This window comes from Muntiacus reevesi, chromosome 2 (assembly GCF_963930625.1).
Source record: "Muntiacus reevesi chromosome 2, mMunRee1.1, whole genome shotgun sequence".
In the NCBI taxonomy this organism is placed as follows: domain Eukaryota; kingdom Metazoa; phylum Chordata; class Mammalia; order Artiodactyla; family Cervidae; genus Muntiacus; species Muntiacus reevesi.
The window spans coordinates 31,560,082-31,584,100 of record NC_089250.1 but is presented as its reverse complement, the minus strand read 5'-3'; the positions used below and the strand labels follow the sequence as shown (position 1 = coordinate 31,584,100).

At 37.5% G+C, this 24,019-nt stretch overlaps 1 protein-coding gene across 1 annotated transcript in view; it reads right to left on the bottom strand.

The window, feature by feature from the left end:
- MRC1 (mannose receptor C-type 1) overlaps positions 1-24,019 on the bottom strand; it is a 108,682-nt gene that overhangs the window by 5,454 nt on the left and 79,209 nt on the right. Inside the window, exons 21-26 of the mRNA XM_065919580.1 lie at positions 23,850-23,964; positions 20,321-20,487; positions 17,853-17,955; positions 14,097-14,326; positions 9,659-9,824; positions 5,079-5,228 (exon numbers count right to left, since the gene is read on the bottom strand). Coding sequence (XP_065775652.1) covers positions 5,079-5,228; positions 9,659-9,824; positions 14,097-14,326; positions 17,853-17,955; positions 20,321-20,487; positions 23,850-23,964 — 931 coding nt within the window. The remainder of the gene's footprint in view (positions 1-5,078; positions 5,229-9,658; positions 9,825-14,096; positions 14,327-17,852; positions 17,956-20,320; positions 20,488-23,849; positions 23,965-24,019) is intronic.

Sequence of the window (24,019 nt, the reverse complement as noted above, 5' to 3'; positions counted from 1 at the left end):
AATGGCAGAGTAAGAACCCTTGAAAATCATCTCCCCTAAAAAAGCAATAAGAACACTAAATCTCTTTCAAATCAACTTTTTCAGAACACTGAAAGTTAACCAACAGCTTGTAACAGTCCAGGATGTATTTATTCAAGAAAAATGATTGACTCTCAGTAAGGAAAGTGAGCTTCAGGATGTTTTAACTTGTCCTAATCCCATAGTCTTATCCCTAGCTCTGTGATTGCCTTAAAAGCCAAAAGCCTCAAAATCACACTGAAGACCAGAAACCAAGAAGACACTGGAAAGTCAGAATGGGATTGGGGTTCTTTCCAAGTCACATTCTCAAAGAAAAATTTCCATTATTTGATCTCTGACAGTTCCCTGGAAAACCTCACTTGGCAGAACCTGCCTTAATTTGAACTAACTCAGAGCTCATCCAATGTAAACAGCATTTTCCTTGGGGGAAATTGTCAAAAATTAACAGTGGCAATAACCTAACAGTATAGCTGCCTGAAGCAGTGATAACATTTTAGGGAAACAATAAGCTAACCAAAAAGCTAACAGGAAAGACTGTGGAGTAAAATGTCCACAGGGAACTTTAAGAAGTGCTGACCTATTCCTGGGACTCTAGAAGGCCATAGACATGCATTGGAGTGTATACATGCATTGGACTATGTGCATGCCCGTGAAAGATCTGAAAAGTCTCCACATTTTCACCTCTGGCTGACCTTGAGGGTCTGCAAAAGCAGGAAGTGAAGGCTAAGGTAGAGTTTTAAACTTCATGTATGAAAGTTGAAGGCATGTCTTCAGACAGAGCCCCTCAGTAAAACCCAGAAAACTTATTGGTTCTAGGCACTAAGAAAATATGTTCGCATCACTAGCTGACCACTAAACTAACTAGGTAGAGAATTCAGTGACTACGCATGAGAAAGAATACACACTTCATAGAATTTATGAAGGAAAATTATTAAACAAGGAAATAGCAACAAAATCAAACCTTGTAGAGTGGAAATAAACTTATTTCCAATGTTGCTTATTTTCTTATTTTGAATACATATTTTTCAATAAAAATTACAAGAAATTCAAAGAAACATGAAAATATGACCTATACCAAGAAAAGCAGCAGCCAATACAAATTTTTCCAGAACAAAGTCACATCTTTGGCTTATTGGACAAAGACGTTTGAAATCAGCTATGTTAAAGATGTTTAAAGAACTTAAAGGAAAAAGTGTCTAAAGAACTAAAATAAAGTATGAAATAATTGCTCACTAAATAGGGACTATTAATAAAAAGATAGAAATTATTTTAAAAATAAATTTTTGGAGTTAAACATAATAATAATTGAAAGGAAAACTTCACTGGAGAAGCCAAAAACTTAATTTGATTAAGTAAAAGAAATAATCAGCAAGCTTGGGCTTATCCAGGCTGAATAATGGGAGTCCTAGGAGAGGAGTGAGATAAAGAGGCATAAAGAGTACTTGAAGAGATGATGGACCAAAAGCTTCCCAATGGTCCTTCCCAGGACAAGGGCATGGCAACCTATGCCTGTATTCTTGCCTGGAAAATCCCATGGACAGAGGAGCCTGGTGGGCTATGGTTCACAGGGTCACAAAGAGTCGGGCACGACTGAAGCAATTTAGCACAGCACAATGGCTGATAACTGCCCTAACCTTGGAGAAAGAAACAGACATCTAGATACAGGAAGCATAAGGAGTACCAAATACAGTGACTCTAAAGAGACCAACACTGAGACACATTACAATTAAATTGTCAAAAATTAAAGACAAAGAGAGATTCTTAAAAACAGTTAAACTAAAGTAGCTTGTTACACACAAGGCAACCCCCGCAAGACAATGAAGAAACTTTCCAGCAGAACTTTGCTGTCCAGAGGGAGTGAGAAGATACATTTAAAGTGCTTATAGATAAAAGCTTCCAAACCAAGAATACCCCACCTAGAAAAACTGTCATTCAGAATTAAATGAGAGATAAAAAGTTTTCCAGACAAATAAAACTGGAAAGAGTTCATCACCAATAGATATTTTCCCTGATAGCTTTATTTTTTCCCTGATAGCTCAGTTGGTAAAAGAAACCACTTGCAATGCAGGAGACCCTGGTTCAATTCCCAGGTGGAAAGATCCACTAGAAAAAGGATAGGCTACCCACTCCACTATTCTTGGGTTTCCCTTGTGGCTCAGCTGGTAAAGAATCTGCCTGCAATGCAGGAGACCTAGGTTTGAACCCTGGGTTGGGAAGATCCCCTGGAGAAGGGAAAGGCTACCCACTCCCGTATTCTGGCCTGGAGAATTCCATGGACTGTATAGTCCATGGGGTTGCAAAGGGTTGGACACAACTGAACAACTTTCACTTTATAAGAAATGTCAAAGGGAATTCTTCAAGTTAAAGTGAAAGGACTCTAATTAATAATATGAAAATATTTGAAAATATAAAACTCAATGGTTAAGATAAATATGTAGGAAAATCCAGAATATTCTGATATAGTGGTGGTAGGTAGGTGGTAGGTAAATCTGTAATTCTAGTATAAAGGTTAAAATACAAAGTATTAAAAGTAACTATAAATACAATAATTTGTTAATGTATACACAATATAAAAATACATAAATGGTGACATCAAAAATATAAAAGGTGGGGGGAATGTAGAAACAGAGTGCTTGCATACATTCAAAGTTAAGTTGTTACCAGCTTTAAATACACTACTATAAGATGTTTCATATGAGCTTCATAATAACCACATAACAAAACCTATAGTACATATACAAAAGGAAACAAATCTAAGCATATCATTATGGAACCATCGAATCACAAAGGAAATGAACAGAGGAAGAAAGGAAAAAAGGAAGGTTAAGATAGACAGAAACAATTAACAAAATGGCAATATTAAGCCCATGCCTACCAATAATTGCTGGAAATGTAAATGAACCAAATTCTCCAATCAGAAAACACAGAGTTGCCTAATAGATTGAAAAAGAAGAGGAAAAAAAGAAAAAGACCCAACTATATGCTGTCTAAAAGAAATGCATTTGAACTTTAGGACATACATAGGCTTAAAGTGAAGGGATTAAAAAAAAATTATTCCATGCAAGTAGTATTGAGAAAACTGACAGCCAAATGAAACAGAATAATACTGGACCACTACTAACACTGCACAGGAAAATCAACTCAAAACTATTAAAGACTTGGATGTAAGACCTGAAATCATAGAATAAAATATAGGCAATATGCTCTTTGACATTAATCTTGTTGATGATTTTTTTGTATATGACACTAACAGCAAAGGCAAAAAAAAAAAAAGCAAAAATAAACAAACGGTACAACAGCAACCTAAAACGCTTCTGTATAGCAAAGGAAACCATTAGTAAAATTAAAATATTACTTACTGAATAGGAAAAAAAGTTTGCAAACCACATGTCCTAATAGAGGTTTAATATGTAAAATATACAACTTATGCAATTCAATGGCAAAAACCAAATAACTCAATTTCTAAAATGGGCTAAGAATATGAATAGACATTTTTTTCCATAGGAGACTTTCAAATGACTAAAAAGTACATGAAAAGGTGTGCAGCATCACTAACCATCAGGGAAATACAAATCAAAACCACAATGAGCTATCACCGCCACACTTGCTTAGGCTAGCTATTATTAAAAAGGTAAGAGATAACAAGTGCTGGAGAGGATGAGGAGAAGAGAAAACCCAGTTAGTGTAAATATAAATTGGAACAATATGGAGGTTCCTCAAAAAGCTAAAGATACAACTCTCAGCACTCCCACTTCTCAGTATATATCCAAAGGAAATGAAATCAGCATCTTGAAAAGATATCCACACTCCATGTTTACTGCGGCACTATTAACAATAGCCAAGATGTGGAAACGACCCAAATGTCCATCAACAGATGAATGGTTAAGAAAAGGCAGTATGTGTATACAATGGAATATTATTCAGTCTTAAAAAAAGAAGGAAATCCTGCCATTTGCAGCAGCATGGATCAACCTGGTGGGCATTATTTTAAGGAAGTAAGCCAGAGACAAATAAGTACTATATGGTATTACTTATATGTGGAATTAAATAAAAGTCAAACTCATAGAAACAGAGAGTAGAATAGTGGTTGTGAGGGGCTTGGGGTGTGGGAGAAACAGTACAGACCTTCAGTTTTATGATAAATAAGGTCTTGGGATCTGTATAATATAGTGACTATAGTTAATACTGTATGATATAAGAGATTAGAACTCAAGTATTCTTACCAAAAAAGGAAGAAAAGTAAATATGTGATATGATGGTTGTGTTAACTTGACAGTAGGAATCGTTTCCCACCAAAACATGTATCAAATCATCACCTTGTATACCTTAATTGTATTATAATTTTGTGTCCACTACACCTCAATAAAACTGAAGAAAAAATTAAACATAAAAGCAAAAAGTAGTAAAAACTCCAGGCTGACTTTTGAATGAACAAGAAGAATATGAGAATGTAACTCTTGCTCACCACTGTTGAAAAAAGAGCCCTGACTTAGGGCATAAACAAACTTCAGTAACAAAATAATTCAGTAAAATACTTATTGGGATTAAAGTAAGTAAATTTATTAATGTACCCTGAAAAGTTCACTTTATTTGATATTTTTATATCAGAAGGGAAACTTTCCATTTTTGTCAGGTCTACTTGAATTTTCTTTCATATTTATTCACTAATAAGATAACTAGATCTAAATGTTTTTCTATTCATGGCAAAGCAAAATGGTTCCTATGCACTTGTGAAGCCTGAGCTGATTAGTGACAAAAGGTGACTCCAACAATCTGAATTATAATCCCAGTGATTTAAAATATTAGGGCAGAAACTAAGAAAGACTTCTTCAGCAAATCATTGCTTTCCACACCAGAATTCTTTAATCTTTTGAGGTTATAATGTTAGAAATTGCATTTAAGTGGCATGATGTTAACATTTCTGTTACAATATGAATTATTAAGACAAAAAGGACAGATATTCTTACAATTCCTTAGGTTTTAACATACGGGGCTACTATTATCATGGTAATCTAGAGTATATGATCGTGGAATTTTCTGACAGTAAATGTGGCACTTACCCATTCGAAGACATTCCAGAGAAGCCTGGCCCCAGTTCCTTGTGTATGAAGATTCAATATAGTAGCAGTGACCATGGAAAGGAATCCATGCTGAGTGCTCTGTCTCAGGGCATCTACCAGGCAGCTGCGGGGGTTCAGTGGCAGGGATTTCTGTTAATAAAAAGATATTTAAAACAAAGTAAGACCTGAAGCTTCTGTAGTACACAGAATAAAATATTAACATTTAAAAAATTTTTCATCATCTGTTATTTTTTTTTAAAAAGCCCTAATGGAAATCATTTAGATCTACCATTTCTATTACTGAGATTTCTTTTTACTTTATCATTATTTTATTTTTAAAATATTTAAATAGAAGGTATTGTGGTACAATGGCAATCAACCACATTCATAATTAAGAATATAGATCTACAGATACCTACAAAGATGTTAGTAAGTTCCCCAAAGAGATCACCCAAAAATAATTTGCAAAGTGAGTCTTCCTTCGACACTCTTCATTTTCTAGGATCCTTGCCCCATAAAACCATCTTAGCTGTGACTGACACTTATAACTAAGTGCTATAGGTAGAATTCTAGGACTTTATCACTGTCCAATTCAACTATATGTTAAGACTGTATCACTGTAATATCACTGACTGCAATGAATTTGCATTGTTGTTCAGTCACTAACTCACATCTGACTCTTTGTGACTCCACAGACTGCAGCACGCCAGGTTTCCTGTCCTTCCCTATCTCCCAGTGTTTGCTCAAACTCAAGTCCATGGAGTCGATGATGCCATCCAACCATCTCATTCTCTGCTGTTTCCTTTTCCTCTCAGCCTCAATCTTTCCCAGCATCAGGGTCTTTTCCAATGAGTCTTCTCTTTGCATCAGGGGGCCTATGATTTGGAGCTTCAGCTTCATCATCAGTCCTTCCAATGAGTATTTGGTTTTGATTTCCTTTAGGACTGGTTTGATCTCCTTGTTGTCCAAAGAACTCTCAAGTCTACTCCAGCACCACAGCTTGAAAGCATCAATTCTTTGGTGCTCAGCCTTCTTTATGGTCCAACTCTCACATCCATATGTGACTATTGGAAAAACTATACCTTTGATTATAAGGACCTTTGTCAGCAAAGGAATGTCTCTGCTTTTGAATATGCTGTCTAGGTTGGTCATAGTTTTTCTTACAAGGAGCAAGTGTCTTTTAATTTCATGGCTGCAGTCACTGTTCACAGTGATGTTGGAGCACAAAAAAATTAAGAGTCTGTTACTATTTCCACTTTTTCCGTATTTATGTGCCGTGAAGTGATGGGACTGGATGCCACCATCTTAGTTTTTTGAGTGTTGAGTTTTAAGCCAGCTTTTTCACTCTCCTTTTTCACCCTCATCAAGAGGCTCTTTAGTTCCTCTTCACTTCCTGCCATTAGAGTGGTATCAACTGAATACCTGAAGGTGTTGGTATTTCTTTCAGCAGTTTTGATTCCAGCTTGTGCTTCATCCAGCCCAGTATTTCACACGATGTACTCTGCATATAAGTTAAATAAGCAGAGTGACAATATACAGCCTTGGCTTTCTCCTTTCCCAATTCTAAACCAATCTGTTGTTCCATGTCCAGTTCTAACTGTTGCTTCTTGAGCTGCATACAGGCTTCTTGGGAGCCAGGTAAGTGGTCTAGTATTTCCATCTCTTTAAGAATTTTCCACAGTTTATTCTGACCCACAGAGTCAAAGGCTTTAGCATAGTCAATGAAGCAGATTTTTTTTCTGGAATTCTCTTACTTTTTCTATAATCCAAGAAAAGTTGACAATCTGATCTCTGGTTCCTCTGCCTTTTCTAAATCCATCTTGAGCATCTGGAAAATCTTGGGTCACATACTGCTAAAGCCTAACTTGGAGGATTTTGAGCATTACCTTGCTAGCAAGTGAAATAAGTGCAACTGCACGGGAGTTTGAACATTCTTTGGCATTACTGGAATTAGAATGAAAACTGACCTTTTCCAGTCCTGTGGCCGCTGCTGAGTTTTCCAAGTTTACTGGCATATTGAGTGCTGCACTTTAGCAGCAGCATCATTTAGGGTTTGAAAAAGTTCAGCTGTAATTCCATCACCACCACTAGCTTTGTTCACAGTGATGCTTCCTAAGCCCACTTGACTTCGCACTCCAGGATGTCCGGCTCTAGGTGAGTGACCACACCATCATGATTATTTGGGTCATTAAGACCTTTTTTATATAGTTCTTCTGTGTATTCTTGTCACATCTTCTTAATCTCTTCTGCTTCTCTTGAAAGTGAAAGTGAAAGTGAAGTCGTGTCCAATTCTTTGTGACCCCATGGACTGTAGCCTACCAGGCTCCTCCCTCCATGGGATTCTCCAAGCAAGAATGCTGGAGTGGGTTGCCATTTCCTTCTCCAGGGGATCTTCCCGACTCAGGGATCGAACCTGGGTCTCCTGCACTGCAGGCAGACGCTTTAACCTCTAAGCCACCAGGGCTTCTCTCAGGTCCTTGCTATTCTGTCCTTTACTGTGCCCATCTTTGCATGAAACGTTCCCTTGGTATCTCCAATTTTCTTAAAGAGATCTCTAGTCTTTCCCATTCCATTGATTTCCTCTTTCTTTGCACTGTTCACTCAAGAAAGTTTCATCTCTCTTGCATTCAGTTGGGTGTATCTTTCCCTTTCGACTTTGCCTTTGGCTTCTCTTCTTTTCAGCTTTATGTAAGGCCTCCTCAGACAACCACTTTGCCTTCTTGGATATCTTTTTCCTGGGGATGGTTTTGGTCACTGCCTCTTATACAATGTTATGAATCTCCATCCACAGTTCTTCAGGCACTGAGGCTATCAGATCTAAACCCTTGAATCTATCACCTCCACTGTGTACTCATAAGAGATGTGATTTAGGTCATACTGAATGGTCTAGTGGTTTTCCTTACTTTCTTCAATTTAAGGCTGAATTTTGCAATAAGGACCTCATGATCTCAGCCACAGTCAGCTCCAAGTCTTGTTTTTGCTGACTGTATAGAGCTATCCATCTTCAGCTGCAAAGAAAATAATCAATCTGATTTCAGTATTGACCATCTGGTGATGTCCATGTGTAGAAGCATTTCTTGTGTTGTTGGAAGAAGGTATTTCTTATGACTAGTTCAATCGCTTGGCAAAACTCTGTTAGCCTTTGCCCTGCTTCATTTTGTACTCCAAGGTCGAACTTGCCTGTTACTGCAGGTATCTCTTCACTTCCTACTTTTTCATTCCAATCCCCTATGATGAAAAGGATGTCCTTTTTTGGTGTTAGTTCTAGCAGGTCTTGTAGGTCTTCATAGAACTGTTCAACTTCAGCTTCTTTGACATTAGTGGTTAGAGTATAGACCTGGATTACTGTAATGTTGAATGGCTTGCCTTGAAAATGAACCAAGATCATTCTGTTGTTTTTGAGATTGCCCCTAAGTACTGCATTTCAGACTCTTTTATTGAAAATGAGGACTACTCCATTTCTTCTAAGGGACTCTTGTCCCTAGTAGTAGATATAACGGTAATCTGAGTTAAATTCACCCTTTCCCATCCATTTTAGTTCACTGATTCCTAAAATGTCAGTGTTCACTCTTGCCATCTCCTGCTTGACCACATCAATTTAACTTGATTCATGGACCTAATATTCCAGGTTCCTATGCAATATTGTTCTTTATAGCATTGGATTTTACTTTCAGTATCAGACATACCCACAACTGGGCATCATTTCTGCTTTGGCCCAACCTCTTCATTCTTTCTGGAGATATTTCTCTGTTCCTCCCCAGTAGCATACTGGACACCTACTGACCTGGCAGGCTCATCTGGTGTCATATCTTTTTGCCTTTTCACACTCTCCTGGGATTCTTGAGGCAAAAATACTGAAATGGCTTGCCATTCCCTATTCCAGCGGACTACGTTTTGCCATAATTCTCCCTCATGACCTGTCTGACTTGGGTGGCCTTACCCATGGCTCAAAGCTTCATTGAGTTACACAAGGCTGTAATCAATGTGATAATTTTGATTAGCTTTCTGTGACTGCTGCTTTTGTTCTGGAGGCTGTGGGACTATAGTTCTTGCTTCTTCTGTCTGTCCTCTGATGGATGAGGATAAGAGGTTTGTGCAAGCTTCTTGAGGGGAGAGACTGGCTGCTGGGAACACTGGGTCTGTAGGGCAGGGCCTTGCTTAAATCTTTAATCCAACTGTCTGCTGATAGGTGGAACTGTGCTCCTTCCCTGCTAGCTGTTTGGCCTGAGGCAACCCATTCTGATAAAAGTATTTTGATACAGCTTGCTGTCAACAGCAAAAGTAATCATAATTTCCTGAGGACTGTGATATCATAGACTCAGAGGATAACCCCAAATAATAAAAAAAAATTAGATATGTAAAAATAAACTCCAGCAATGAAGGAAATTTTCTCTCTCTGTTACTCTGACCTATGTATATTTGTTTATTGCCAAGTCAGTCTTTGGTTAGGTGAAGGAATATGTTTTCTCTGATCCCTAAGTTACCCCAAAACATATGACTATTTAAGAATATCAACGGTGGTTTATATTAGCTTATTGGGAAAATTTCAAACCCTTGACTGTTTTTGTGTTCTCAATTACCATCTGATCTTTTGCAGAGAAAATAAAAACTTTCATTGCACTGTGCTGTCTTCCAGTAGCCATCAAGATCCATATAAGCACATGCTGACTTCAGTCTGGGCTCATCAGCAGCCCAATTAGTGTACCTCACCCTCCATTTATCAGTCCAAATGTAGTCATTATTGGTCTGTAAGAACAAAAACAACCATTAACATCAAGCCCAGAGTCATTTAGAAAATACCAAAAGAATCCAGTGAGGAGTAAAAAGTATGTTTAAGACTGTGATTTGACAAGGAATCTTCAACATTTGAGAATAAAAAGATTATAAATTATTTCTACCAACTCAAATTCAGGAAATGCAGTCTTTCTTAAGAAGAAAACTACTTCTTAAAGATACTCATGAAGACATCGTTAGAAGCCATTTTGAAAAACATAAAAACCTATGTCTTATTCTAGAAAACTCTATTTGCAGGCTTTCAGTGCAAAAGAGAGATTTTATCCTCAGAACAAATAAAATACTTATTATATTATCATTGAAATGATAATAGAAATTAAGTAGTTTTTATTGAACTCATGGACCCTTGAGAGAAACATGTACCTTTTTTAATCTTACTGTTTAACTGTTAAAACAGGGCCAATGACAAATGACTTGAGCAAGGTGACATGAGTGGATAACAGAGGAGCTTGGGTCTCTTGCCTTCCAGTTAGGTGGTCTTTCAACCATAAGGAAACATGATTGCATTTTTAAAAGCTAGTTGTTTTGTTCAATTTGCATACTCAAATTCTTATTTCGTTAAACAAATTTATAGTCACATACAAATTAGTTGATAACATCAAAAATTTTCTTATCAATGATATCTTTTTAACAGTCTAAAAGAGATTTTACAGGTAAAGCCTACATTTTACAGATGCAGATAACTTCAGTCAGAGATAGGTACATTTTTAAACCATTCTAACAGTTATCGCTTTCTAACTGCATTATTTAATTTACCAATGCAATTACCAAAGATTTAATGACAAAAGCAAAAGCATATGGCATTGCAAGTTAAAATTTTGTAGTATTATACCATGTTTAATCAAATAATTAGATAATCATTAACTCCATAGATATAATAAATACAACAGTATTGTTTTAGTTATAAATGTTGGTATAATGGAAAGCTATTTAAACTAACAATAAATAAATCCCTATTTCAAACTCTTAAGAGCCTTGCAACCACAGCTGTGAGGAGAAAATATATGAATAAGTAAGCAAATCAGTTACTAAAAATAGATTCAACGTGGATGTAAAAATGTCTTGCTTAAGTTTAAACACAGAAATCATTGTGGAACTACTTGGATTTTTTTCCTGCATTTTATTTATTTACTTATTAGAGTAAAGTCATTTTACAATGTGTTAAGTTTTTACTCTACAGCAAAGTGAATCAGCTGTATGTACACATATAGCCCCTCTTTTTTGGATTTCCTTCCCACTTAGATCACTGTGGAGCATTGAGTAGTTTCCTGCCCTATATAGTAGTTTCTCATTAGTTACCTACTGTATACATAGTATCAATAGTGTATCTATGTCAACTCCAATCTTCCAATTCATCCCCCCCTCACTTTCCCCCTTAGGGGCCATATGTTTATTCTCTACCTCTATGTCTCTGTTTCTGCTTTGTAAATAAGATCATCTGAAACTCCTGGGCATATACACTGAGGAAACCAGAACTGAAAGAGACACGTGCACCCCAATGTTCATTGCAGCACTGTTTATAATAGCCAGGACATGGAAGCAACCTAGATGCCCATCAGCAGACAAATGGATAAGGAAGCTATGGTACATATACACCATGGAATATTACTCAGTCATTAAAAAGAATTCATTTGAATCAGTTCTAATGAGACGGATGAAACTGGAGCCCATTATACAGAGTGAAGTAAGCCAGAAAGATAAACACCAATATAGTATACTAACGCATATATATGGAATCTAGAAAGATGGTAACAATAACCTCATATGCAAGACAGAAAAAGAGGCACAGATGTATAGAACAGACTTTTGGACTCCATGAAGCTACCTACTTTTAAATGTTCACTACACACACCCTAACTCAAGAAATAGTCATTGCATGATGTGTAAATTTCCATCTCTGCATCCAGGTAGAATAAGTCCTATAAAGTCTGATACCAGTCTGCTTTCCAGTTTTATCCCCTTCTATCCTTTTCTCTCTTCTTGGTACTCTTTCCTTACATTCCACCATCCTAGACTAAATAAAGTTTGATTTTCTCTGAGAAGCTCTCTTGGTCTTCTCCCCTGGCACAAATGATCCTTTTTCTCTCAGGTCACAGCACTTTGTCTATATCCCTTTTTGACACTTGTATTATCTCTTAATTACTTATTGACACCTCCTTTTACTGTACTAGAAAGTTTATTGATTGACTAGTTAGATGGATAGACGCATGGGTGGAGGAGAGATGGATCTCGTGGTGTCAGAGAAGACTCATTTTAGGGAAATTTTGGCACCTCCAGCACCACTCTTAGTTCTGACCCTCATCCCTCATTCTACCCCATCCTCTGCCAACCTTCTTTTTCTGTTATAGAATCCAGAGAACTGACTGCAATGAAAATTATCCCATATGAGTAGAAACTGTACAACTTCAGAAAGGATGACAACTCTAGAATGACTTCCCACAAAAAAATAGGGAGAACCCCTCACTTCCCAGGAGCTATGCCCCTGATGTTTTCTTAACTCCTAAGACATAGTTGTAATCATGACACTAAAAAGACTTAAGTTAATACGTGAAACCGAATAGATGCAGAATCTAACTTTAATATTCAAAAGCAATCAGAGAGTTAATGTCAGTTGGATAAGTCTTAGTTTGATTTCGGACAAACATCACTAACTTGCCAGATCCTCAAAGGTACCATGCGGTAGAAAAACTGGGTCTCATATATGTTAGTATCATTTTCTTTCTTTTTTTCTTTTTAAAATGGGCCAAAGAACTAAACAGACATTTCTCCAAAGAAGACATACAGATGGCTAACAAACACATGAAAAGATGCTCAACATAACTCATTATCAGAGAAATGCAAATCAAAACCACAATGAGGTACCATTACATGCCAGTCAGGATGGCTGCTATCCAAAAGTCTACAAGCAATAAATGCTGGAGAGGGTGTGGAGAAAAGGGAACCCTCTTACACTGTTGGTGGGAATGCAAACTAGTACAGCCACTATGGACAACAGTGTGGAGATTCCTTAAAAAACTGGAAATTGAACACATAACCCAGCAATCCCACTCCTGGGCATACACACTGAGGAAACCAGATCTGAAAGAGACACGTGCACCCCAATGTTCATCGCAGCACTGTTTATAATAGCCAGGACTTGGAAGCAACCTAGGTGCCCATCAGCAGACGAATGGATAAAGAAGCTGTGGTACATATACACCATGGAATATTACTCAGCCATTAAAAAGAATTCATTTGAATCAGTTCTAATGAGATGGATGAAACTGGAGCCCATTATACAGAGTGAAGTAAGCCAGAAAGATAAACACCAATACAGTATACTAATGCATATATATGGAATTTAGAAAGATGGTAACGATAACCCTATATGCAACACAGAAAAAGAGACACAGATATACAGAACAGACTTTTGAACTCTGTGGGAGAAGGCGAGGGTTGGATGTTTTGAGAGAACAGCATCGAAACATGTATATTATCAAGGTTGAAACAGATCACCAGCCCAGGTTGGATGCATGAGACAAGTGTTCAGAGCTGGTGCACTGGGAAGACCCAGAGGGATGGGGTGGGGAGGGAGGTGGGAGGGGGTATCGGGATGGGGAATACCTGTAAATCCATGGCTGATTCATGTCAATGTATGGCAAAAACCACTACAATATTGTAAAGTAATTAGCCTCCAACTAATAAAAATAAACGAAAAAAATGTATTTTTAACTGGAGTATATTTGCTTTACAATGTTGTGTTGGTTTCTGCCATACAACAACATGAATCAGCTACAAGTATTCATAAATCCCCTCCCCTCAAGCCTGCCTCGCACTCCACCCCTCTGGGTTGTCACAGAGCACCTGGCTGAGCTCCCTGGGCTAGACAGTAACTTCCTAATAGCTATCTATTTTACACATGGGAGTGTATATATGTCAATGCTACTCTCTCGATTTGTCCCACCCTCTCCTTCCCCGCACTGTATCCACAAGTCCCTTCTCTACGTCTGCATCTCTATTCCTGCCATGCCAACAGATTTATCAAGATTATTTTTCTAGATTCCATATGTATGCATTAATATATAATATTTGCTTTTCTCTTTCTGATTTACTTCACTCTGTATAATAGGCTCTAGGTAGCAGTTTCTCTCATATAATAAGTATTCAACAGAATGAACAGAAGAGAATCAGATTCAGTTATCATTTATCAATCATGTCAAGTCACACATGTTTCCAGCATCTTACCAAGTTACTGTTGAGGGCAATCCATACAGGTTCATTCAGTGTCTGCATATGCATCCAGGCAAAAGCATTACTATAAGCATCTAGAATGCTAGCAATGTGGGAAGTGTGCAGCTTGCAATAATCATCAGCTTCATCCCACTGCAGCTTTAATTTCACAAGCGAATAGCTACTTTCACCAAATTTAATAAAACCATCTGTTGGAACTGTTGGAGAACTCGGCAAGGAAGGGTCTGGAATAAAAAGAAATATTTTCATTAACACTAAACACAACTTAAGTGCCATCAGCACACGACTTCTATATTTCATGCATCCTAAAAAGAATCTAAATAGCCCAAATGCAAACCATTGGACTGTTAAACACGTTTTCATGTGCCATTTCAAATGAGAACACAAAGTTCTGTTTTTTAATCAGTATGCCTGATTGAAGTCATTTCTAAACTCTATTTAGAATAAGAGAAATACATGATCAAGTTTATAAACTATACAACTGAAAAGACTTATAAATACAATGAGATCTAGGGTTTGAATGAAAGAAATGCCACAGTTTAAACCCACAAATTATAGGATGTCTATCAACCTGTCAATACCAATCTTTTTTTTTCCACCTTGGTTAAATATTAAGGTTGAGAACAGTCTTCTTCTCCTTCCCCTCCCCCATTCTGTTCCATTCTACCCATGGAATTTGCATTTATATCTATTTGACTTCATCTGTGTGACTTCATCAGTGATTCATGTACCTTCAAGAGACTGGCTTATGCTCTGGAGTGAAGCCATATAACAGTTGCCAGTTCATTTAACCTTGATGTCAGGATCAAGCTTTATTCTTATGATGAGTAAGAACATCTTATCTCCATGCTTTATCCAAACTGCACCCTTTGCAAGTTAGAGTCACACTAGCTTTCTGATCTTTCCTCCTCAATCTCTTAGAGTGCATTTCTAATAACTACTCTAGACCCACCCAGACTTTGATCAAGACCCAAAAAAATCTTGTTTCTGTGTGCCTTAGTGGATGCCCAAGAGCAGAACAGAGGTCACTGAGTAACAGCCAGAGGGTGGAATCTGGCCTGTTGTCTGTCTTTATAGCCCATGAGTTTTTTAAATGGTTGGGGAGAGAAACCAAAGAACAGTATTTTGTGACATGTAAACATTACATGAAATTCAAATTTGGGCACATAAATAAGGTTTCAGTGGAACTCAGCTGCGCTCACTTGTTTATGGACTATGATCGCCCACGATCACAGCAGAGTTGAGTCACTGCAACAGAAACTTTATGGACAGCAAAGCCTGCAATATTTATAATCTGTCTCTTACAGGAAAAGGTTGCCAACCCTGGTCTAGGGCTCCACATATCCTTGCCTACCAATGTTGTCTTGGCCAATTCTCTGAGCTGTTCCGCTGTATACCAACCCAACCCATCACGTGCCTTGTTCTGTCACCCCACGAATGCCAAACTTTCCTTTGATGACTCAAAGGCAGCAATTTTGATTCAGCAAAGAGGGAGGGCAACCTCCCCTTTCTTCTGCTGTTGCTGCCACCGTGTGTTGGTACAGTTGCATTAACCCAAGAGCCCCAGCCCAAGGTCCTTACATGTCACAGCCAGCAGGAAGTCAAGCCCTATCTTTCTCAGCTTGGGGAGAACGGGGTTTGTCTCAGTATCATTGGAACAGCTTTGGTCTGCTAAAAGTGACAAATGAAGCTTAAGGTAACGCTTTAAAAAGCTTTATTAAAGGCTATATGCAGCCAGGAAATTAGCTCCCTTATCTAATTAGCTTATTTATTAAAACATTCATAGAAAAAATTGCAAGGAAAAACTAAATTTTTGAGAGGTATTTTCAGGTGCTAAGATTATGGATAATTTTTTCTTTTTATACTTTTCTGTATTTTCTAAAATTTCATCAAGGAACATGTGTTATGGTTTGTCTAAGTGTTTTTTTATTCATATATTCATATGTATTCATTCATGTCTTTATTTCTATATCTTTATATATTTACATGAATACATTCATTTTTATTCATACATATTCATATGAATAAAAACACTATTTTATCTTTATTTATTTTATTTAATTTTTTTAAGGTGGCTTAAAGGATCTTAGTTACCCAACCAGGGATGGAAGCTGTGCCCCCTGCCATAGAAGCCCAGAGTCCTAACCATTGGACCGTTAGGTAATTTTTGAGAACAACAGTGTTTGAAAAAAATACTGAACACATGTTCTTTGCTGAAGTTTTAGAAAATATAGAAAAGCATAAAAATGAGAAAAAATTACTCAGAATTTAATCACCTCAACAGTTTAGTATTTCCTTATAATTTATATATGTATGGAGAGAGGTATTATATAATATACACAATATAAGTGTAAATATATATATATATATAGAGAGAGAGAGAGGGTATGTGTGAGAGAGAAATTTTTTAAAAATCCAGAAAAATACAATAGTACAATGAAGGAACTAAAGTTCTTAATCCCACGATCCACACATATCCACTATTTCTATTTTGATGCATTCCCTAATAGCTTTTAGGTTCTTATTTGTTTAAGACAGTTCAAAGTGTTTTTTTGCATCATCAATACTCTGTAAAATTTCATATCCTGCCTTTTTCGCTTTAATACTGTCAACCTCCCCTTAAACCTAAATCATTAAAAATCTTAAAAGATATTTTTTGTTGGCAGCAAACATCTGATCTCTTATGTTTACAGGAAGAAGAAAACGATGATTTTAAGTAAGTCTAGGGATTATCATTCACTCTTGGAAGGGGTCTCCCTTCTTTCCCCCAAGACCAGAAACACAGAAGTATCACTGGTGGCCTAAGGTTCTGGCGCTCGAAGGGCATAACAAAGTGAGAGATGCGACTGTGGCCTGGGATGGCTTTTGGATTAATAGAAGGCTAGAACTTCTGCAGAACTTTCCAATCATCTGAAGATATCTTCAGTGATTTTCACTCATTGTTCCCTGATTCCCCAGAAAGAACAGAAAAATGTGTTAGATCTGGGCCAGCATGTACCTTCTAACTCAAACTCCTCTAAGAGCTCTGCTCAGGGTGACAACAACCCACCTCATCTCCAGCCCTTGTCTCTAACCTATCTTTTATTTTCTGATCCTCTTCTTAAGTAGCTAACCACTTTCTAATTTCACTTGAAACTAAAATGTACATAGCTACAATCTAGATTCTTTGTCAATATCCACATATCTGTTCTATTTTCCTTGAACCATAGTCAGGCTTCCTAAGATGAAAAAAAGGACCATAAGTAAGACAATTACTTTTCAAAAAAAAAAATAGAATACCTAACAAATACTGAGACATATATGATGTTTGGGGTCAGTGGTTCTCAAATTACACAAATTTAAATGAGGTGTCCCCACTCTGACTTTTTTTTAAGCAGAGGTAAGCAAACATCCCAAATTTCTATCAAAATTAGAAAAAGTTTCAAATTCAAGTTGAATCCATGCAGATTTTCTGGTAATGGATGAGGGAGCACATTCATCAATAAATTACAGGAAGTATCCTTTTTGTCTGTCACAGGCATCCATGGGTGAAAGTGTGAATCAAATAAACATATTGATGTGTGAGGGGTGATCTTTTTTGAAGCAAAAAAATTTTTAGAGCAGTTTAAGACTCACAACAAAATTGAGAAGAAAGTCATTCTTAAAAAATATGTAAAAGCCCCACTTCAAAAAATAAATAAATAAATAAATAAATAAGTAAATAATAAAAGCCCCACCTCTCACAGTCTGGTGAGGTCTGTTAGGACTTACCAGGGTGTGTCTGACATATATAACCTCGCTTACTGTCACAAGTGTCATCCATCCACTTTCCCGCATCCCTTGTGTTCCCTCCAATAATAACAACACAGTCAGCCTGTATATTCATGGAAGGAAAAAAAAAAAAAGCTAAATATGGACCAACAATTATTTAAACCAATCATTAAAAAGCAGAAAAAAAAAAAATCCTTAATCCCTAACCTCCAAATTTTAGGCTAGTCCTAATTCAATCAAGGCAAAAGGAGAAGGGGTCACCAGAGCATGAGATGTTTAGATAGCATCACTGACTCAGTGGACATGAATCTGAGCAAACTCCAGGAGATGGTGGAGGAAGAGGAGCTCATATGCTGCATTCCATAGGGTGGCAAAGAGTTCAACACGACTCAGTGACTGAACGACAATAATTTATTGACAGCACGTTCGATTCATCCTCACTTTCCACACAATTGCACCAACTTCCATGCAGATCCCTCACACTGAACTCATGCTATTTTAATTGAAAATTAAGTCAGTTCAGTTCAGTTCAGTCACGTAGTCATGTTTGATTCTTTGCCACCCCATGGACTGCAGCATGCCAGGCTTCCCTGTCCATCACCAACTCCTGGAGCTTACTAAATTTGGGTACTGGTTCTGAGAAATGTTGCTATCAGAAATGCCCAGAAAGCTACCACATCTTTCACTATGGCCAGAGTCATCTTCTCAGCCTCTGGAACCCCCTAATCCTATATTTCCAAGATGCTCCACTCATCCCTTTTAGCTATTCTTATCTTTCATTATCCTGGCTCAGCATCTCTGTTCTAAGCCAGGAAACTGTACAGAACAAGCATATTTCCTCTGCAAAATGCATGTGAACACCTCTCTCCCACTCTCTTTATCAAACTCTATCTAATCTTCTTCATTTTAAAAGCTCTGAAATTGTAACAACACGTGTTGATTTTTGTGTGTGTGAAATATAAACTTTATATTTTTACACAAACTAAGGAAAAAATATAGCAATAAAACTAACAAAAATTAACAAATTTTTTTGCCCTGTGTGGTCAGTTTATAGACTAGTTTGTTTCTGTTTCTCCTTTTCATTATGTTCTAAAAAAAAAAAAAAAAAAGAAAAAACTTGAGCCATAATGAATTTTGTTGTTCTAAATAAAATTTATCACTCATCATGAGGTCTTTCTAAGCAAACCCTATCTCACTCCATCCTACTTTTCAGCCGTCATTTATGTAATAAGGATTCAAAGAATTTCTCCTCAGAAGATCATTTACCCATAACCAAAATATATTTACCCTACACATAGTGACCAAAGTAATTATTATAAAGATGCCATCCTGATCAAATCATTTTTCTCCTCAAACCTTTTTTTTGTTGCCTATCTGACAAAGTCCAACCTCTTTCCTAGGGCATCTGAATTTCTCTAAATTCTGTTTTCCACCCTCTAAAGCTGACTCCTACTTCTTTTCTGCATGAAACTCCTGCTATATTCAAAGCCCTTTAGTCTTGCCTAAACCCAGCTTGTGCCTTTCTCTTGAAGACTTTATTCACCTTTCCCACTTAACGTGACTTCCCCATTCCCTTGCCACATTCCCCTACTCATCGTGTTTTAAACGTCTTGAGTGAAAAGACCCATAGCTGATTCTTCCTCACATTCCTTCTTCCCACCAAAGGAAAAATTGCATAGATATGTTGTGTATGTTCCATAGATATGGAGTGATTAAATCACTCCATCCCATTGTAAGTATCTTTCCTCCTAACTGCTATTATGCTTTATAGCTTCTTCTCATTACACATTTTCATTCTGTTAGTCTTCTTTCTTGTACAAGACTTGATATCTAGCTGAAGTGTAAGCTTCTTCAAGCTAAGAATAAAATCATAAGATTTTATTTTATTCCTTTTATTTTATTTTATTCCTTCATGTATTTTGAAATGCCTAATATAGCCTTTAACACTGATTAGTTGGCTTTAATGATATAAGATCAAAAGTAGTGAAATAAAGAAACCATCGTCTGTCTCTTAGATGAATGTACAAAAGCACAAAAAGTTCCATTTGCACCCTGCAAATGGTAGCTCAATCATGATGATGATGATGATGATGATATCTTTAGAAGCAGTAGTAGTAACTATATCCCAAATACTACAAAAGCTTCAAGAGTTTAGGGGCAGTTGACGCAAAGAACATTGGTAACTCTGGGTTCAAGTGTACATGCTGACTACAACATAAGCCCGTGTGGGAGCTGACTTTCCCTATTCCTCACTACCATCACCATCTCCTCCTACCTTTCACCTAGGGATACAGAGTTCTTAACTGAATTTATATTCCTTCGTTCAAGGCTGGTTCAGTCTGAAACAGTTAAAATCTGTAAGAATGAATCAGATCCAAGTAGATTTTTCAAAGAAGATTAAACACTACCATGCTGACCTGAAAGCAAACTGATCGTGTACAGAGAGGCGACCTAACAGTGACACTTACATCTTCGTAAGAAAGACTGCTCCTTCTCCCACCAGGGTATCCTTTCCCCCAGTTTGTGTAATCAACTCCTCGTCCGTCTGTCCAGAGGAAGGTGTGTTCTGAATTGATATCATTCAGCCCAGTCCAGGCATTAAAAGTGGAGTTCTTCATATGATATGTAAGAAATGCTGAAAGAAAGTTTCACAAGATAATTTTTAAACCTTGGGGAGAAATACTCAAATATCAAAAATATTCAGAACACATGAATTTACAAATACAAAGCACATGATTAATGTCTTTATTATCATTTAGAAGTTTTACCATGAAAACAAACACATTCTAACCTGACCAGCATGTTATCACTTCAGCTTTGGACTTTGAAAAACTTCTCACAATAAGAAGTCTAGGTTTTACCCTGGTCCCTGCAGACAGCTGTATAGGTTGTGCCCTGCTCAGGGGCACTGGAGCACTGGGAAAGGGGCAGCTAAGGTCCAACCCATGCCCCACTCTCCATCTGGTACACCCAGATCTGTGTTGTGGTTGCCTACCATCCTGCAGGAAGAAGACTTTTCTGATACAAGCAGCCATCCTATGAGTTAGCAGATATCCTAATTAAATAAATAAGATAATCTGACTATAACAACTGGGGGCCAAAAAGAGCTCTTAATTCAGAAAAGTTCTGAAAACAAAAATTATCTGTCAAAAAAAAAAAAACAAAAAAAACAACCCAGCATTAGGCTCTCAAATGATCACCACCTTGGATCGCCAAACCCAAGGAACTCCTCCAGGGCGGCCAGCTCCTAGGGGTCAGCAGCCATCCATGTCCAGTGAGTGTACTTGGATCCAGGGGGCATCCTGATGCTAAGTGCTCACATCATTGGGAGAGAAATTCTAGAGAAATTTAGAGAGGGTAGGACAAATATGGCCTGTTGCTTCTCTACCAATTCTGTGGCAGAAAGGATGGCAGCAAATATGCAGAAGCTGTAAAAGGCTTAAGTGTAACATCGTCTCTCCAGTAGCGCATCCCCATGCCTCCCAAACCACAGCAGCTGCCTTCTGAGGTCAGCAATCTCACCTGCCAGGAGCCGTGGACACCTAGGACGAGATGGACACCTCCTGGAAGAACCTTGGCTCTACAACAGGGGTGTCCAGCCCCTGAGCCACAGACTGGCCCATGGCCTGTTATGAACCGGGCTCCACATTGCACACATCGCCTGAGCTCCACCTCCTGTCAGATCAGGGGTGGGATTAGATTCTCACAGGAGTGTGAAGCCTTCTGTGAACTGCACATGTGAGGAATTTAGGTTGCATGCTCCTTATGAGAATTTAATGCCTGGTGATCTGACTTTTCATATGGTGGGTTATCTAATTATTTAACACTATATCACAATGTAAGAAGTGCACAATAAACGTAATGCACTTGAATCATCTCGAAACCACCTCCCCACCCAGTCTGTGGAAAAACTGTCTGCCATGAAACCTGCCTGAAAGGTTGGGGAGGGGGTGTCACTGCTTTATAGGGCAATTTTCAAACATACACACTTAAACGTGACTCCTAAATGCAAACAGGAAACCAAATGACTAAGCACTTGCATTACTAATACAAAATGTAAAATAGAAGGTCGCCTACAGAGATTATCTGTTTATTCATGAAAAAAAAAAAAACAAAACAGTTCCATTGAAGGGCCACTGCTACATGCTTAATCTTCAGCAGAAAAGTAGATGCCATCACTCTGCTCAGAAATTTGCTTATTTCTCAATTAACTAAAAGTAAAGAAAAAATTCTAACATTTTCAGAAAGAAAAGAGCATGGACAGATATATATTGTGTTTTTATTTCCCAAACAAGATCATAACTCTTGCCCTATCCCCAACTTGAAATGAAATGTGGAAAAGCTCTACCTGCCAATATTTCAACACTGACTTGTTTTCTGCCAAGAACCACAATAAGAATTCAACGTGTGCCTGTTTTGCCAGGAATAATGTTATTTTATCTGAAAATTGTTTCCTTCTGCACATCTCTATTACCCAGGTTCTAATTTTGTGATGCCAGGAATCAGAACTTTGTGGTTAAGAGCGGAAATCAATTATTGTGTTTCTCTGTTGGGTAGCTAAGCCCAAAATGTGGTAGACTGGTTAGAAAAATGTGAATATTATATTCTTGAATTTTTTTATTGTGTGCTATGGTTTGACACTTTTATTCCAGCATCTGGCAAGCTGCTGAACTTGTCAAAGGTTCTCAGAGAAAGCTATGTTGATTTAGTGTAGAATGCATTCCAAAAAAGCACATGGTGGCATTTATGAACTGAAATTAACGTTTGGGAGAGTGACACACAGGGTTCCAAGGTCTCTCTTCTTTTTTACATTTTTTGAGATAAACCATTTTTTTTCCAGTAAATGATTTTGGAAATCAAAGAATCTCAGAACCAAAAGGGAACTCAAAAACCATCCATCCAGTCCACATTTCTCCCCCCACAACATCTGCATAAATTCCTCTGTACAATAAATATTCATTGAGCATCTTCCAGGCTATATACCAATCAACATATGTGACTCTGCAGCACCCACTTGGAGTACCTTCTAATACAAGCATTTTTACAGTCCTTTAAAAATGCATGAAGCAACCCATCCAATTAACTCTAATTGTTGGAATAAGCTCCTAATTTTGAGACTAAATTTGTTTCCCTGTAACTGCCCCTCATGTGTTCTAAATCTTCCTTCTCGAGTCACATGGGATAATCCTTCAAAGTTCACATCTCTTCTGACTGCGAAATTTAGGGTCTTTCGAACAGTCCTTACTCACGGCTAGCTGTGGTTTCAAAACTTTCATCTGTTTAGTTACTTTCATCTGAATGGCCTGCAGTTGGTCAACATCGCTTTTAAAGTAACTAAGCAAATATCTACAAATAAGGTGGCCCCAAAAAGACCACGTGAAAGGCGTCAAGTACCTCCTATTGACAACAATATAATGAATTTTACTATCTGCTATATGGAAATGGTATGTTTCCTCCTCCTGTTCTTTAAAGTTCTGGCTTATCCTCATGTTTTATCAATTTTTTTTCTCAATTTGTTCAATGTTTGTATTGGAAAATTAGTTTTACTGAATTATAAGTTATAGGATCAAGTGACTAGAAGAGCAGTAAATGGAAAATGAGCAATTTTTAAATTTTATTCTGAGAAAACCTCTACTTCTTTGGCTCTTCTGTGAACAAACTGGTTTGGCAGAAACCAACGGAACTGAAGCTGGAAGACCCAGTTTGATTCCCAGTCCTACCCCTTCCCATCAAGCTCCTTGACCTAAGACTTCCTAAACACCACTTCCTCATTCACAATGGACTGATGATTCCTGCTTTATAGATTCGTTATAAAAATGGAAAGGCAATTTACACATAAGACACTCAGCATGGTGCCTACAACTAATAAAACTAATAAAACTCCATAAGAGTTTGTTCTTCCTTCCTAGACTTTACTCTGGAAAACCAAAAAATCGTTTACTATAAGAAAAAATTACATATTTATGTGCATCACTGACTATAAAACTGCCCACACACCTTGCTCTTTTTCACTGTGTATGGATGCCAGATTTCCTCCAAATCCTATGCAATCTTTTCGTGCCTCTTGCCAATTTTTTCTTTCTTCTTCAACAAATCCAAAGATTTTGAAACACTGGGATGGAAGGGAAAAAAATCACAGGAATTACATAAAGATAATAGTGTGTACT